Here is an 18,947-nt window from a genome sequence, read left to right as displayed (position 1 = left end):
AAACCCAGAGAAAATTATCTTCCAGAAATGAAAAATTTCTACTTAAAAGCATGGGATAAACAATCACAATGGTAAACAAACCTTACGCAGCATGGTTAAAGGATAACTCCCCAGCATGTACTCTAAGTAAAATGGTCATCTCTCTATTGAACTGCTATGACAATTTCCTTAATAATTCTTTTCCCAGGTTCTCAGGTAATTAAGGGGTACAGTTCTGCTGTTTCTTCATAATGTAATAAAAATTTTACAATCACTAGTTGATTAATTAGCTCTTAGCCTCAAACTCCAAGAAGCTTCTTTTACCATAAAGCTTTTGTTCACTTTACATATTAACCTTGGAGTCATTAGTATAGATAATTTACTAACAATGTACCAAAGACATATTTAAATATTTCAATAACATATATCTATATAGGCTATGATAAAGTTCAAAAAGCATCTATAACTATCAACTTCTCTAATAATACTGGAAATCAATGACCTAACATTAAGTTCACACTGAATAATAGTCAAAATCTCTCAAAAATTCTCTTCAGTATAAGAGCTGTCAATTTTGAGAGAAGTAAATTTAACTCATCCTCAAAGTAAAGAAATTCTCTTAGTACTCTTTTAAGTCTGACACAGTTTACCCCTTGATAATAGTTAACTCTTTCAAAATAGCATTAAAACTAATTCCCTGTGAATTCTATTCCTTTTCCCTTATAATTAGAGCAATAATGTCCATGGTGGTTTGTAGGAAAGATTATGAAAGTTGATGTTACATCTATATGCTAGTCTCCTTTAAAAATCAATAGATATAAATGTACCCTTTAACAGCACTGATGGGCTGGATTCTTACCAAAGGTGTTCGTTATTTTCAACATAACCTCTTAATCTCTATCTGTTCATCTATCCCTAAATAACAATGTTCTCCCTAACCAATCTGGATTTTCACTGACTAGTCATTTACATTACTTTCTCTAGATTCGGAGAATTGTAGAATCACAGAATAGAAAATGACTTCAATAAATCAATGAATCAATAAACATTTACTAAGTCACTAGTATGTGCCGGGCACTCAGAAACTATCTAATCTAACTCCATCCAAAGTAGCCTTTTCTGGTAAACAGTCAACAAACTTATTTCCACTGATTATTAGATACTTTTGCCTTATGTAAACTGAATTCTGAGGCAAATTTGAAAAACTTTTGAATTCTCACCAAAGCAATGATAAACTATGATTCCAGAGGATCATCACAAAAACATGCTAACCACCATTTTATAGAAAGCTGATAGAATCAGATTGAGATGTTATTTTTTAAATATGGCCAATGTGAGAACTAGCTTTGCTTGACACTATGTGTTTTCAACTAGAGCTTTGTTTCTTTCTTTTTCAATGGAGGAAAAGGGAAAGAGGGAGAAAATTGAAAGGACAAAAAAGTGAATTTACATTGATTAGAAAAGCATAAAAATTTTATTAAAAGAGAGAGATAAAGTTGGCTTTACTAAAACTGTAATCCATCAGTCCTAATTCTGTCCACCAGAAGTTTCTTTCTCCTTCCCAATCAGGATAAGGAAAAACTAATATTAGAAACAAACTAATGTGAGTTTAGTGAGGTCTTTAGCTTTAAAAAAAAAAAGGTTAACTGACTTTTGGTAGTGATAGGAGATTGATTGAACAAATTGTGGCACGTGAATGCAATATCAAGTTATCACAGTAAGGAATGATGAAGGTGAAATTAAGAAAAACCTGGGAAAATCTAATTGATAATTTAAAGCTTTCCTCTTAATTTATCCTTGCCTTAAGTATCTATACACATTTTCCTTCATGGTCAAGCAAAAGGTCTTAAATATGTTAACTATGCTTTATACATATACATAGCCTTCTCATAATGAAAGAATAGATATCTTTTGTAAGTTCCTATCAACTCAAAAGAATGATTCAGTGTCTAATAAAATTAATTTGAAAGAACAAGAAAAAGTTATCCTTACCAATTATAGCATTGTTTCCTCCAAGTTCTAACAAACTTCTCCCTTAAAAAGAAAAAAATGTTAATGACTTACTTTTGTTTTTAGTTCACCAGAGATATTCTTCCCCCAACACAGGCATATTATCCCTTGAACGAATACATTTCCATATTTACTTTGTATTTTTCTATTTACTTACTTAACTTTATAAAATAATCAAAGCTAAGCTTTTCTATGTCAAAGTACCTCTGACACACCTATTAATTAAAAAAAACAGTCCAAACTTTCCTACCTCCTCACTCACTCCAAGAAGAAGAAAATAAGAAAATTTCTCCACAAGGACTACATGCTGGTTTAGCTGAATAGTTACTGAAATTACTAACTCACTGTTTAGTTACTGTAGTAATAGCACTTAAATCAAAAAACAATGCTTTTTTGCTATGTGCAAAGCACACTAAACCTTTTGTCAGTAGACACCAAGAAAAACATTATCTCTAACATCAATGTCCATTACTTTGGCCCTCAATGAATGGTATTTTTCTTTTTCATTGATCCAGAGAGCTAATAGAAAAACAAGGTTTTATTTCTCCTCCTTCTGCAAAATCTAACATATCTTGTGCCTAAGTTCCTTATTCAGTGAAATTGATATAACTTTTAGAATACTCTTGATCCTCCAGACTTTTCCAACATTTGTTTTTATATATCCAGAAAGAATAATATTAGTAACTTGGTACAAGTTGATTGATTTTTTTTCCCCCAGCTTATCTGCAACTCCTACTAACAGCCACATAATTTAAAAACTAACCACACTTTTTCCCAGTAAGGAGGAGAGTCCTCCTTCCCAGTGTCTTTAATAATGTCTGTCCAAAGTTTTGACTTTAAGCAAAATGGAAGGTCTTCTGCCTAGCCAACAGAGTCAAAGTCAATCTAACAAAAGTTCTTCAGGAAAAGCCCTTTTTTTTGGCAACCTATAAAGTCTGCTTTGGTGTCAGATAGATCTAAGAAAGAATCAGATAACTTTGGAACCCTTTCTTTCACTTGGATGTTTCAAAATACCACAAAGATTTCCATGGAAGGAATATGAAGGGGATAAAAAGTAACATTCAATCTTAAAAGATGTACAATTACTAGAATATCCACTCACCAAACCTCTCCTGTACCATGACTGCTACCTGTTTTCCCACTTGGGTACTTCCTGTGAAGGACAGCAGGTTTATCCGCTCATCTTTGGCCATTGCCATGCTTAAAGAGAAAAGTCAAAGATGTATTTTAATAAGGTGAAATGGAGCAACAAAAAATGATTAAGAAAAGCAAGACAATCACTCTGTTCATACCCATTCCCTCTGGTCATTCCTTGGACTAAAGAAGAAAAGCAGTTCAACAAAATTACCCAATACATCAACTGTATCTGGTCTTATGATGCTCCATAACTCTAAAAAGAAGGAAATATATTTTTTCCTCTCTTCTTTCAAGGCATGTTTGATTATTATAATTATACAATATCCAGTTTCAGGCTTTCCTAGTGTTTATTCTTTCTATTTATATTGTTGTAATTATTGTAAAGATTTTTATTCTGGTTCTGCTTACTTCATTCATTAATAAAGTAAATCCATGCTTCTTTGTATTTATCATATTCTTTACTTCTTAAAATTTCTTTAAAACATGTTAATATTCTATAATATTCATATACCATAATTTTTAAAAAATGATTCTCTAATTGGTGAGCATCTATTTTGTTCCTCGCTGCTAAAAAAGTGCTTCTATAAATATTGAGTACATGAGGCCTTTCTTTTTGTCATTGACATACTTATGGTACATGCCTAGCTGCAGAATTTCTGGCTCAAGGGATATGCACATTTTTTTATTGCATTTAGGGGGCAGCTAGGCGGGCTCAGTGGACTGAGAGCCAGACCTAGAAATGAGAGGTCCTAGGTTCAAATCTGGCCTCAGACACTTCCTAGCTATGTGACTCTGGCAAGTCACTTACTCCCTTCCCTCCCACCTTGACTAGGCCCTTACCATTCTTTCTGCCTTGGAACCAATACATAGTATTGATTCTAAGATGGAAGGTAAGGATTTAAAATAAAATCTATTTTAAAATATAGGGGGCGGGGGTCAGCTGGGTAGCTCAGTGGATTGAGAGCCAGGCCTAGAGACGGGAGGTCCTAGGTTCAAATCCGGCCTCAGACACTTCCCAGCTGTGTGACCCTGGGCAAGTCACTTGACCCCCATTGCCTACCCTTACCACTCTTCCACCTATAAGTCAATACACAGAAGTTAAGGGTTTAAAATAAAAAAAAAAAAAATATATATATATATATATAGGGGGCGGCTAGGTGACTCAGGAGATTGAGACCCAGGCCAAGAAATAGGAGGTCCTGAATACAAATAGGGCCTGAAGACACTTCCTAGCTGGATGACCCTGGACAAGTCACCACTCCTGCCTTAGAACCAAATCACAGTCTTGATTCTACAATAGAAGGTTAGGGTTTCATACAAAAATAAACATAGAATTATTTGTTCTTAAAAGAAAAAAATAAGCTCTATAAACTGAAGTTCATAAGTCTTCAAATAAGTATACTCTATATCTATCAGATTAATTTCTTTTTTTTTTCTTTCAATCTTTCCATCTCTCTTAGAATCAATACTAAGTACCAGTTCCAATACATAAAAGCAGTAAGGGCTGGGCAACTGGAGTTAAGTGATTTGCCCAGAAACACAGAGCTAGGGAGTATATGGGGACAAATTTGAAGCAAGGACCTACCAATTCCAGGCCTGACTATGCAGCCCCCATCATATTTATTTCTTATAGCACAGTAAAATTCTTTTACATTAATTTACCACAATCTTTATCCATTCTCTCCCTTGTTCCAATTTCTTAACTACTATAAAAAAATGCTGCTGTATGTATTTTGGTATAAATGGAAAGTTTTTGTCTTTTGTCTTTTTCAGAATATATGCCTAGGAGTGATCTATCTAAATCAAAAGGTTTAGATATCTGAGTCTATTTCTTAGCATAATCCTAAACTATTTCCCACAAAATTACTTCAATTCATAGGCCCACGAATAGCATTGGCACTCAGCCTCATTGAAGGAAAATTTTAGGCGATGATAGGAACAGAGAAATTTTCTCACTAGAGTTCTCAATGAAATGAACTGCCCTGGACCAGGAGAACATTATACACAGAAACTGTAACATTGTGGGATAGTCAAATGTAAAAAAAAATGTAATTAACTTTGCTACTAAAAGCAATGCAATGATTCAGGACTAGTCTGTGGGATTTAAAGAGAAAGAATGCTATCCACATCTTGTAAAGAACTGTGGGAGCAGAAATCCAGAAGAAAACATATAATTTATCACTTGTTTATATGGGCATGATTTGCAGTTTGGTTTTTAAAGGATTACTCTTTTAAAAAAATTGAATAATATGGAAATGGGTTTGAGTCATTATACATACATTCATGTATGTATAACCCAATGGAATTGCTTGTCAACTTCAGGAGTGGGGAGGGAGGAGAGGAGAGAGAAAATATGAATCATGTAACTTTGGAAAAATTTTTTTTAATTTTTAAAATTCATAAAGAAATGGACTGTTCTGTGAAGCATTTAGCTCTCCATCACTAGTTATTTTTCAAAAAGGAGGAAGTAATATAACAGGTTAGATTGGATTACTTCTAAAGTCCCTTTCAACTCTTTGAGTAACAAATAATTTTTTAATTTTTCAAGAGGAATTCCTTGAATTCCTTGAAATACTACTCCAATAAACTGTAACTAATTTGTAACTGTAGGTAGTGATTTCTAGAATAATACATTAATATTAAGAACAGAAACACTGTTCTGTTGCTTCCAGGAATTAAATAGGATGGTATACACTAAGTAAGATACAACAAGTAACTCACTGAAATTTTTCTGCTAGGCTTTTTCCAGTTGAACTTTGAGAACTGATCACTCTTAACAAAAACAGCTCAAGTTAACTATACTACATCTTTAGCCACAGATATCATTACTTAAACTGAAGTAGGAAAATAAAGTGGTGGTACTGATAGTTATGAATGAACATAAATTGAGGGGAAAAGACTGGACAGTACACAAAACTTAGGATTTGAACAACAGATATGATTTCCCAGAAGCACCATGAATAAAATTTGTTAAAAGATTTTCTGATATTTCCATTTTAAAAAGCAAGATACATAACTATTCCCTTCATTAAGTAATGGGTAGCAATGAAAGTTTATTGAAAATATTCAAATGAGACTATCAGAACTGTTTTACAAGTTTGAGTTCTTTTTTTTTAAACCCTCACCTTCCATGTTAGAATCAATACCATGTATTGGTTCCAAAGCAGAAAAATGGTAAGGAATGGGCAATGAGGGTTAAGTGACATCCCCCAGGGTCACACAGCTAGGAAATATCTGAGGCCAGATTTGAACCCAGGATTTCCCATCTCTGGGCCTGGCTCTCAATCCACTGAGCCACCCAGCTGCCCACTACAAGTCTGAGTTCCAAAATACCACTCTCCTCACTATATAAAGTCTAAACCCCATTAATAATAAAGGATAAACTCAGTTCCTATAATGGTTTAAAACGGTATGTTCCCAGAGTTATAAGGTGTTTGCTTAGAGTTCCAAATGTATTTTCCTATAGAAACAATGTTGGAAATAGAGATTTGGCTACCAAATAGTCCACAAAATCCTATTTATTCCATAATATACCCAAAAGTATAGTATTTTAACCAACCATCATTATTCATGGCTTCATTTCTTTCTAAGAAAATACATGTGATTTCCTGGGATCATCTTTCAGAATCTGAGAGTTAAGGGACACTTAAATGTTAACTAGATCCTGAACTAAAAATTTACTCTATTACATTTCAACAAGTGATTATCATGACTTTGCTTGAAGACCTCAAGTAAGGTAGGACACATATGTTCCTAAGGTAACGCATTCTACTTTAGAATATCTTTAAAAGTTGGAACATTTTTCCTTACATAGTATATACCCTTGGATCACCTTCTCATTGAAGGTAGAACATACCCAATATCAGCACCACCACATGTCATGGAACAGATGGCACCAGGTAAATTATTGTCTTCCAAAACTTTGGTCACTATCCTAAAGAAAAGATGTATTAGTAAATAAGCTTCTGAAAAGGATTATGTTTCCCCAAACTCAATCAATGCTTCCCCTGTCATTCCTCATTTAAGTCCTTACCTTTTATGTATTGATTCTAAGGGAAAAAAGCAGTAAGGGCTAAACAATGGCAGTTGTGACTTGCCCAGGGTCATACAGCTAGGAAGTGTCTGCAGCCTTATCTGAACCCAGGACATCCCATCTCCAGGCCTGGTTCTCTATCCACTGAGTTTCCTAGTTCCCCCCAACCCCCACCATATGGCATTATTGTACTCCTACCCTCAGATCTCAAGGATTAATTTTTTTTTTTTAATCCTGGGACTCCATTCTAGGAGCATAGGGCCACAACCAGTAGGCAATGGGTCGCTCAGGGTCACCCAGCTGGGAAGTGTCTGAGCCCGGATTTGAACCTAGGACCTTTCGTCTCTAGGCCTGGCTCTCAATCCACTGAGCTAGCCCAGCTGCCCCTACTTTAGGTTGCAGTTTCTTTAGCAGATGTAGTTTTTACAGGGTGGAGTTGCTAGCCCCACGCCCAACCCTCCTCCTTTTTCATCCGGGCTAGGGACTGTCCTTAGCCCAGGAGTGGTAAGGGTGGGCAATAGGGGTCAAGTGACTTGCCCAAGGTCACACAGCTGGAAGTGTCCGAGGCCGGACTTGAACCTAGGACCTCCAGTCTCTAGGCCTGGCTCTCAATCCACTGAGCCACCCAGCTGCCCCAAGGATTAATTAGGGTTAGCAAAAGTTTAAAAAAGAAAATATGCCAAATTAGATATTTAGTTCTCTAAGTAAGTAATAATTAATTCTTGATGCTGTCTCTGTAACCAAACAGCAAAGATGTCCAAACCTCTTCACCCCCTATAAACACAATTTTTAAAAATAACAGAATTTAGAATTGGAAGAAACCTTAGAGATTATCTACTATAACTCTTTCATTTTTTAGGATGAATAAAATGTATAGTAATGTTAATTTACTATCCCAAGGTCATGCCAGCATTAAGTCTCAAGTCCTTTGACCTAAGATTCTATGGTAGGATATATGATATGAAGAATTAAGTGACTGACTAGTTCTTTTTGGTTTTATAAGAGTTTATGTGTTAAATAGTCAAAATTATTACATAGATCAATATTTTATCTTCAAAACCACTAGACTGTTCCCTTATCATTCACATTCCATTTATCATGCATGTAAGTAGATATTATCCAAGCTGCCTTGCATTTTGGGAGCAACTTTCTCATCATAGCTATTTATTTTGCAATTAACTAATGGAAGTTTAGCATTCCTTCCCCTTTCAGATTTTTGCTTATAATTTTAGGCAATGTCTTCCACAGGCTACACTCCATGTTTATTTAAGTTATATACCACATTAGATTGCAAACCCAGTACCTATTATTTCCATGACATGGATCAATTTAAAATTTAACCAATCAATAAACATTCATTAAGCAATTACTATATTCTTACAGGCATTGGGGATAGAGGCAAAAGATACCTTCTGCCTTCAAGAAGTTTACAATCTAGCAAAGAGAATAACAAGCAAATAAATAAACACAAAGCAAGCTATTTACAGGATAGAAGACAGGAAAAAAAAATAAAAGAGAAAAGGCACTAGAATTAAGAAGGGTAGAAGAATGCCTCCTGTAAAAGATGAGATTTACTAGGGCCTTATAGGAAGTCAGGGAAGTCAATAGACAGATTTGGAGATGGAGAGCATTCCATTCATGAGAGACAGATAGAAAAAAATGTTAGCAGCCAAGAGATGGAAGTGTCTTATTTATGGAACAGGCAGGAGGCCAGTGTCACTAGATCAAAGAGTATAGGGCAAGAATAAGTTAAAAGAAGACTGAGAAGGAAAGTGGGGGATAAGTTGTATAAAGCTTTGAATGACAAACAGAACATTTTATATTTGACCCTGAAGGCAATGGGGAGCCAATAGTTTATTTGGGGTGGGGGAGGAGAGGGGGATGAGGTTGGGGGGAGGGTGACATGATCGTACCTATACTTTAGGAAATGCAAAATTTATCATTAATTTATCTATTATATGCAGATACATGCAGATACATATACGAGGCACTGAGGGTGGTAGGAAGAGAATACAGTAAAGATAAACTATAACTCCTAGACAAAAGAAATTTACATCACATATATACTTACTTTGTGACAGCTACACTAATGAGTGAAGTTGTTGGTGCTCCTTTCCTTTAGAAGAAAAAATTAATACTGGTTAGTAATTTGCTATAATAAAAAAGCTGAAGTCATTCATATGAAACAAGTCACTTCCAAAGTTATTTTAAAATGAGAATAAGTGAACTTAGTTACTAAATCAAGAATTTATTGATAGCTTTGAACTACTGATGTCCCTCCAAAGGGATCCAAGCATTCTATCTTAGAGAAAACAACTATCATCCTCAGTCCAACTTCTGTGCTTGGCCAATAGTTCCCAAGATGACTTGATCTGAACTTGATACAAAATTTGATAAAAAGTAAATCTTCTTAGATTTCCAGTTCACTTGAGAAGCCTAAGGAAGTAGTTTTATTTTTCAACATCAGATTACTCTAAGAATAATTAAGAAGGTTAAATCAATGAGAACTGACAAGCAAGTTTTATCTCTTCCAACCTTGTCTTGGGGAGCTCAGTTAAAGAAAAAATGACTTCTTGGCATGCAGCTGGGAAGATAAATAGAAAGCAGTTCTGTGTCAATTATTTTGGTAGTTCTTTGTCTGACTAAATTCTTTCAGAGAATACTAGCAAAGGGAAAGTTAATGACCATTGGCATGGTCACAATTTCTTTAGATTTCTTCCTTTCTATAAAATGAAGAGTTTGGATTGAATGAAAAGCATCATTAGCATTTTGAATCTTCAATGTAATAAGGTAATTTATGTTAACAATTAACTGCTCTAACAACATTGTTTCTTTTTTTTAAACCTTTACCTTCCATCCTAGACTCAATACTGGATATTGGTTCCAAGGCAGAAGAGCAATAAAGGGATAGGCAATGGGGGTTAAGTGACTTGCCCAGGGTCACACAGCTGAGAAGTGTCTGAGGCCAGATTTGAACCTAGGACCTCCCATCTCTAGGCCTGGCTCTCAATCCACTGAGCTACTAGCTGCCCCCAACATTGTTTCTTTAAAGAGGGGGGGCAGCTGGGTAGCTCAGTGGATTGAGAGCCAGGCCTAGAGATGGGAGGTCCTAGGTTCAAATCTGGCCTCAGACACTTCTCAGCTGTGTGACCCTGGGCAAGTCACTTAACCCCCATTGCCTAGCCCTTACGACTCTTCTGCTTTGGAACCAATACACAGTATTGATTCCAAGATGGAAGGTAAGGGTTTAAAAATTAAATTAAATTAAATTAAATTAAAATTAAAATAAAATAAAATAATAAAATAAAGAAGGGGAAACCATTTGACTTGTTAGTTCACATATCTTCTTAAATGATAGAGGAATTCAAACTTTCTTCTTACTAAAAGAAAAAAAAACTTTTGAAAAAGCAGTAAGAGTTTAAGGAAGAGCAAGTATTGAGGTCAATAACTCATTAAAGTTTTCTTAGAATTTGTTAGCTTTCTACAGATTATCTAGAGAAAAAGAAATTCTAGCATTTAGATGTGAAGGAAGAATGCATTATTTCCTGGTGTTTTTATATTTGTTTTTCCTATTGTAGAGTACTAATTGTTTATAGTTTCTATTTACATATTGGCTTCCCACATTTTAAGAAAAAAAACTCAAAAATAAAGGGTTACTTGGATGCTTAAAAAAAACCACACACTTTCCTTTTTGAAGTTACTTCATAAAATTTAGTTTTGTTTTGGTGTGGTAATTGAAAAGTACTCTAAAACTCAAGTTGTGATCTCATTGTCTGGGATATTCCATTCAATAGGATGATTATAACATCCATTCTATGCAGCTCTTTTCCATGTCCTCCTGTAAGTTCATCTCCATCTCACATGCTAGAAGTCCTTCTTCATTTTGTACTGAAGTCATTGGTATAATAGAGGAGCTCTCTTAAGTATGGACCTGTCCCTTAATACTACCTAATTCACCCAGCTCTTTCTGTCACACATTCTCTGATGTATTACATTTTATTCTTATTCGTTGTAGTGCCTCACTGATTTTATGTGTCTAAAAATATACCAATCCATTGCCACCTCTGTGATATTCAGTTTCAATTCTATTTTATCTAAGGACTAGACAGACTTACTGATTACCAGTCATTTAAAATAACCTACCCAGGAATATGTCTGGTGCACTCAAAACTTTTTAAACAGTCCCTCAAGAAACTTTCATTCATAGGTTTTTAATCTAATTAATATAATTGATTTGAAAACAATATGTACATGTGGTATAATATCAAGAAGACTGGCTTTGGGGGGCAACCAAGTAGCTCAATGGATCAAGAGTCAGGTCCAGAGAAAGAAGGTGTTGGGTTTAAATCTGTATTCAGACACTTCCTAGTTGTGTGACCCTGGGCAAGTCACTTAACTTCCATTGCCTTTCCTTTAGTGCTCCTCTTCCCTGAAACCAATACACAGTATTGATTCTAAGAAAAAAGACATGGGCTTTAAAAAAAAAAAAAAAGAAAGAAAACTAGCTCTCTAGTCAGAGAAGTAGGGCTTAAATCCTGTTTCTGATGCTTTCTAGCAGTAAGACTGATCTTGAACAAGTCACTTAGCCTTCCTGGGCCCTTAGTTTCCTCATCTGTAAATAGAACAAGTTGGACTGGATAAAATTTCTTCCAGCACTACTTGTTTGATTCTTTTTTTTTTTTTATGAGAGAGAGCTAGAGTGGATCAAGAAAGACATCATAGTCCTAATACATTGCTGGTGGAATTGTGAACTTATCCAACCATTCTGAAGGCCAATTTGGAATTATGCCCAAAGGGCTATAAAACAATACATATCTTTTAATGCAATAATACCACTACTAGGTCCGGAGCCCAAAGAGATTTTAAAAAATGGGAAAGGACCTAATTGTACAACAATATTTATAGCTGCTCTTTTTGTGGTGGAGAATTAGAAACTAAAGGAATGTCCATCAATTGAGGAATGTCTGAACAAATTGTGATATGTCATAATGATGGAATACTATTGTGCTATAAAAGCTGGGAACCAGGAGAACATTGTACACAAAAACGACAATGTTGTAGAATAACTATGATAAGATTTAGCTACTCTCAGCAATACAATGATCCAGGACAATTCTGAGGGACTTATGACAAAGAATGTTATCTACCTCCAGAGAAAGAACTGTTGGATTAGGAATGGAGATGAAAGCATATGATTTTTCACTTGTTTATTTGGGTATTTTGGGGGGGAGTTTGAGTTTATAAGATTATATCCTTACAAAAAAATGAACAATTTGGAAATGTTTTGCATGATAATATATGTATAACCTAGAAAAAAATTTTAATTACATTTTTTAAAGGCATCATTGGGAAGGTATTTCCTGAAAGTTCTGAAGAAAACAAGAGATATTAAGATGTATGAGATCAGAGAGCATTCATTACTTCCTGGTGCTTTCATTTTATTTTTGTTTTTCCAGATATAGAGCACTAGGAGATCATAGGAGATCATACATTTCACTGGCTGTCATATCCCACATCTTGCTGTTAAACAGCAATACCAGTAAATCGCTTCTATTAAAAGATTAATTTTGGTAATTAAGGAAAACAGGAGGTAGGAGGAGTAGGTTAAAAGCACTTCAAAATTTTATGAAAACAATGTAGCTTTATCTCCTGATCCTATTCCAATGCAACTTGTCTACACTGTTTGTCCCAGGAATACATCCTGGCAGAAAACGTATCTATTAAGTAGTCTCTCTAAATACATGGCAACTGGACAAAAGACACTATTATTCCATTTCACCTTTCTTGTTTGGATAGCCAAGCTAAATAAATTCTTCCAAAAATTTTTTTTCAGTAAACAAAAATATACCTTTTTTCCTTCCCTTTCCTTCCCCATCCCTCCCAAATGAGAAAAAAAGAAAAGTAAAACTGTTAAAAACATTTATTATAGTGAAGCAAAATAAATTTTCACATTGGCTATATAAAAAAAAAATTTCAATCTGCACTATGAGTTCATCACCACCCTAATCAGGAGAAGGGTGACATGTTTCAGAATAAATCTCCAGAATGGTAGTTGATCATTGTTTTGATAAGAGTTTCTAAACCTTTCAGAGTTGTTATTGTACAAATTGTTCTCCTGGTTCCACCCTTCACTTTGTATCTGTTTCTCTAAAACCATCCTCTTCTTCATTTCAAACAGCACAATAGTATTCCCTCATATTCAAATACTTTAATTCTAAATTTTTTTTAAAAAGCCTCTTCTTTATCAAATTACTTGCTGCCTCAGGGGAATGAGGGAGGGTGAGAATTTGGCTCAAACTTTAACAAAGGATAAAAAAAAATTTTTTAGCATGTAATTGAGGGGGGAAATGAAACAGTTTTAAATTAAAAAAAAAAATCTTCCTTCATCTCTTCCAGAAATTCTTTTTAAATCAGTTTCTAATCTGTGTTTTTAATTTTAATTTTAAGTTTATTTTAATTTTTATTATAATTATACATATTTATATCATATTATTATGATTTATGATTTAATAATATATATTAATTATATATTATTTTAAATTTTAATTTTTAATTGTGTGTAGATGTTTTGAGTCATTCTTCTCAGTTTCTTAAGAATATTACAAATAAGGAAATGTGAAATTAGCAGCAGGCTCAAAGTGTTGAACAAATTTGCTTGTTTTCAAAATGAGCATTTATCATAGGACTGACTGTACTTGAATTCTTTCTTTCTGAGTGCTTGAAGTATTTCTTTGCTTTGACCTAGGAGCTCTGGATCTTGACTTCAGTGTCCAAGAATCATTTAAAAAAATTCTTTAAGTCTCCTTTTAAAAAACTCTTGCTTCATCTCTTCCAGAAATTCTGGTTAAACTTTATAGTTTCCACACTTTGTTTTTCACTGTAGATTTGCTTGTTTTAGAGTCATTCCTTTCTAGGTCTGTGATTTGAGTATCCCTATCACCCCAGTAGTTTTTTGGTTGCAAATTCTTATAGACTACTTACTGACTGTGGACTTTATATCAAGTCCGGGCCAAACTCTTTTAAGAAATTACACCTCTTTCACAAAGATCTGAAATAGTGAATGTAACCGACACAATGGCATCTGCACACAGGAGCATTTGAAGGATCCACTATCAACAGAAAATCCTTCTTTGATTTGGACTATTAACTGAATCTCCAAAGGAAAATAGATATAGATCTCAAAAAGGAATTTAGAAGATAGAATCCAATCCATCCTTTTACAGATGAAGAACCTGACATCCAGAGAGTTTAAGTGACTTGCCCAGGATCACTCAACTAGTAAGTAGCAGAGACAGTATCTGAACCCAGGTAGGTATTCTTTACTTCAAGTCCAGTGCCTATTTACTTAGTTGCTTCTCACCAATAGTGGTGAAAATTTCTAAGAAGCATGCATCCCTTTGATGCTTCATTTGAACTTTAAGATCAGAAGGTCATTAAAGAGTTATTTCTTTAGTTATATCTTGAAGGAATTTAGAATAATTGACATTATGGATAATATCTTGTCAGAAGCTTTTAAGGTAGTGTTCTGTTCTACCAAATGAAGTATCTTTTCTTCCTTTATTTTTTTGAAAAATATTCTAATCATTCAAAATCCACCTTAACACTCTCCCACTGAATCTTCTATCCACAAGAAAAATAAAACCCATTATAAACATTATCAATCAAAACAATTTTCCACATTGGCCATGTCCAAAAAAAAATTTGCCTCACTGATTCTTTAACTTCTCTAATAGAAGGTAGACAGCATATTTCATCAATAATCGGGAATCATGGTTGGTCATTACACTGATAAAAGTTCAACTCAATAGCATTATATTACATTTGTATACCATAATTTATCTATTCCGAAATTTGTCATTTACTAAGAATAGCATTCTTTGCCACCTCAAAACGATTTAGAGTTTAAAACACTTTAAATTATAAATAGAAGCAAAGTAAAGCACAAATGTGCATGAAAGGTAGAAGACATTATAACCTGCATATTTGAACTTGGTTTTTAAAAAAGGAAAAGGAAAATATAAATCCTACCAAAGGCAAACATTCCCACAAATCAGAGCAATGGCATTATTCCAGCCATACACAGCCACTGGGAAGTTAAATGCAGTGATGATTCCAACTAAGCCCAAAGGATTCCATTGTTCAATGAGGGCATGGCCAGGTCCTGAGTGAAAAGAAATAGAAGCTATAATGCATGTCTGATAGATTAGGCTCTAGACAGACAGATACACACATGAAGACTTAAAGATGATTTCAGAGGTCAAGGTGGATTGAATTAACAGGAGCTAAACTGGCTGTGATAATTCAAATCAATCAACAAATATTCATTAAACACTTATTTTGAGGCATTGTCTTGGAGTGAACCAATTTGGCAAATCATTTAAAGACAAAGCTGCTTTGTATTCTAACAAAAAGAGATAGAGAGCTGAATCCAAACTGCAGGACCCTTTAATACTAGTTTTAGACACAAATGTCTTAAGTTTGTGTTTTCTTATCATTAAAATCTGCTTAGGCACTGTCTCTCTTTTTCACATACACAGACTAACAACATCCATCACCTCTGATCAAAGAGGGTACTCCCATTCCTAGAGTTCACCTCTGTCTCACAGAATATTTCACTTCCTTTATGACTCAGTTAAAGACTTTTGAAAGCAAACGTTCTTAACTTTTCTGGGTCATTGCCTCCTTTGGAAGGCTGGTAAAGCCTTTAGACTCCTTTTCAGAATAGTATTTTTATGTGCACAAAATACAATAGGAAAGGTTACTCATTGCCACCTGTAATCCATTTCTTGGACTTTAGCTTCCTTCCAGTCCTTTTATAACTTTCTTAAGAGAAAGAGATTAGGTCTAAGAAAAAGGATAGAGGGCATTAGTGGAATTAGTGGAATCTAAAATAAAAACCAACTATATTAAAATATACTTATCAAAATTTCTTAAAATGTTGACTGATCCCAAATCAAAAATAGCTCTAAAGTAAGCTTTCCATGATTCTCTCCATCTGCCAGTACAGAACCTCCCTAACTACTATGGAAGTATATGCCCCTTTTTTAGCTCAATATTAAGAAATAAGTATTTCTCCAGTCTAAATTTTCTTCCAGACTTATCTTATGAGCATTTAAACTTCTCAGGAAAGAATGCCCTCCACTAATGCTCTCCATCCTTTTTCTTAAATCTAATCTCTTTCTCTTAAGAAAGTTATAAAAGTTCTAGAAGATAAGCTAAATCCTAAGAAAATGGATTACAAGTGGTAACACACAGACCAAGACTGTTGCTTTCCTCTGAAGGTATCAAAAGTTATGGCCCATCTAAAGGCAGTTAAACTCTTTCCCCATTTCCTAAAAGAGTAACACATTGATAAGAAGAGGAAGTCTCAGTTTACCTCAGGACAAGGAAGGCTAGCCAGGGGAAAGTCTTTAAATCGAATAAAATGAGAAGAAAAAAAAAAGAAGTTGTTTTAGAAAGATGATTCTTTAGGGGCTTTCCTGAAAGACTTAACTTTGTTTACTGTATGTTATAATAATGTGAACTGTGCTCTATTCAAGATTCATATAAATGCTGCTTCAAAAATGTCTTGTATCAAGATGTTGCTAGGGCATGAGAAGACTTCAAAGTAAAACAACATTTAGATTAGAATAAGTTAAAATTATTTTTCAAATATCTAAAATGCAGCACCCAGTATTAAAATATTTTCTTTGATATTACATTGTATTTATTCTATATGTATAATATGTATAATAATCTCCCCCAATAGAATGCAACTCTTTTTTGTTTTTTTCTAAACCTTTACATTCCATCTTAGAATCAATACTCTATATTGGTTCCAAGGTAGAAAAGTGGTAAGGACTAGGCAGTGGGGGTTAAGTGACTTGCCCAGGGTTATTTACCTAGGAAGTGTCTGAGGCCAGATTTAAACCTAGGACCTCCCATCTCTAGGCCTGTTACTCTCTCCACTGAGTCACCTAGCTGCCCTTAAATTATTATTTTTGACAGACCTCATTACTTCTTTTTCAACAAGCATTCAAGTGTAATTATCTAGGAAAATGGTATCTAGAAAAATTTTGGTAGTTCTGTATATTCCTAAGTAACCTAATATATTTGTTAACCTGATGGCAATTATTTGATTGTAATTAGCATATTTTATCATGACAGTTTTTTTACTTGCTCACTTTCTGAAGGCAAGATGGGTCCTCCAATCATTCGTGATAAACCAACAGCATAATCACAGATATCCACATACTCCTGAACTTCTCCAACACCTTCCACTAAGATTTTTCCCATCTCCAAAGATACCTAAAAATAAAAACTCATACATATATACTAGTTTAAAAATTTTTAAACATTAATATTTTGAACTTTATAAGTAAGCTTTTTAAAAAACACCTAAAAAGTTAATAAATTGGGTAATGAGATAAAATAGATTAGAGTAGAAACAGAAAGACAAGATAGGCAAAGTTATAAAACCTTTTTGCAGAAGCTAGAAAAAGATTTGAAAAATGAGACATTATCAGACACTTACCAAGCACTTTATTATATGGAAAGCATAGCACTAGGAACTGGGGTAAGGTATCCTAAGGTACCCAGGTTAAGAATCTAATTCCTACCCTCATGAATCATACAATCTAATAAGGAGATAATACATAAAAAGATTAACTATAAGATAAAATAATATAGATATTCAAATGTAGGGGAGTGCAACATACAAGCTAAGAGGTCTGAAAGGCAGGGAAAAAAAATCACTAAATGAACCTGTGATTTTTTTTCTAGATTCATCAATAAATTTTTTTACAATGAAAAAGCCTTTTAATGAGGCAGTTTTTCAGTTTTTTAAAGTATCCTTGAATGAAATTCAAAATAGACCTACCTTATATCAAATTTTGTGTTGTAGCTAATAAGTACTACAATAAGTTTCAATATATTCAACTAAAAAATGCTTTTTTGGGGGGCAGCTAGGTAGCTCAGTAGATCAAGAGCCAGACCTAGAGACTTGAGGTCCTAGGTTCAAATCTGACCTCAGACACTTCCTAGTCAAGTTACTTAACCCCCATTGCCTAGCCCTTAACATTCTTTTGCCTGGAACCAATGCTTAGTATTGATTCTAAGACAGAAGTTAAATAAACAATTAAATAAACAAAGAAATAAATAAATGTATGAATAAGTAAGTAAATAAATAAATGAGTGAAAGCTGACAAATGCTTTTTTTCCTTATTTATTTTTAGTGATTGTTTTCAGTAGGTGAAAAATCAAGATTTCTTTCTGTAGAATTTCAAATGGTAAAAAAAAATCCACTGTATGTTTGGCTTTTAAAAATCAGCCTTAAGAATAATGAATGACCTCCAGGAATTGATGCAGAGTGAAAGGAACAGAAGCAGAAGAACCTTATACACAATCGAATGTAATGGACTTCTCTACTAGCAGCAATGAAATGATCCAAGACAATTTGCTATTCACATCCAGAGAAAGAACTGTGGGAATAGAAACACAGAAGAAAAACAGCTGCTTGATCACATGGGTGGATGGGGTTATGATTGGGAATGTAGACTCTAAGCAATCACCCTAATGCAAATATTAATAATATGGAAATAGGTCTTGATCAATGACACATGTAAAATCCAGTGGAATTGTTCACTGACTACAGGGGAGATGGGAGGAGGGGAGGGAAAAGAACATAAATTATGTAACCACGGGAAAAATACCCTAAATTAATTAAATAAATAAAATTTTGCAAGTCAAAAAAAAATATCAGCCTTACATAAAATAGTAACACAGAGAAGTTTTAGTATTAGTTGTGGTT

General features: G+C 34.1%; 1 protein-coding gene across 2 annotated transcripts in view; it reads right to left on the bottom strand.

The window, feature by feature from the left end:
• The window catches only part of ALDH7A1 (aldehyde dehydrogenase 7 family member A1), a 52,858-nt gene that overhangs the window by 15,174 nt on the left and 18,737 nt on the right, over positions 1–18,947 (bottom strand). For both annotated transcript variants that reach the window (XM_044662399.1, XM_044662407.1), the window contains exons 5-10: positions 17,323–17,446; positions 15,188–15,320; positions 9,231–9,275; positions 6,983–7,060; positions 3,092–3,189; positions 1,972–2,013 (exon numbers count right to left, since the gene is read on the bottom strand). In XM_044662399.1, coding sequence (XP_044518334.1) covers positions 1,972–2,013; positions 3,092–3,189; positions 6,983–7,060; positions 9,231–9,275; positions 15,188–15,320; positions 17,323–17,446 — 520 coding nt within the window. The remainder of the gene's footprint in view (positions 1–1,971; positions 2,014–3,091; positions 3,190–6,982; positions 7,061–9,230; positions 9,276–15,187; positions 15,321–17,322; positions 17,447–18,947) is intronic.

This window comes from Gracilinanus agilis, chromosome 1 (assembly GCF_016433145.1).
Source record: "Gracilinanus agilis isolate LMUSP501 chromosome 1, AgileGrace, whole genome shotgun sequence".
Classification (NCBI taxonomy): Eukaryota; Metazoa; Chordata; class Mammalia; order Didelphimorphia; family Didelphidae; genus Gracilinanus; species Gracilinanus agilis.
This window is presented reverse-complemented; position numbering and strand designations above follow the sequence as displayed.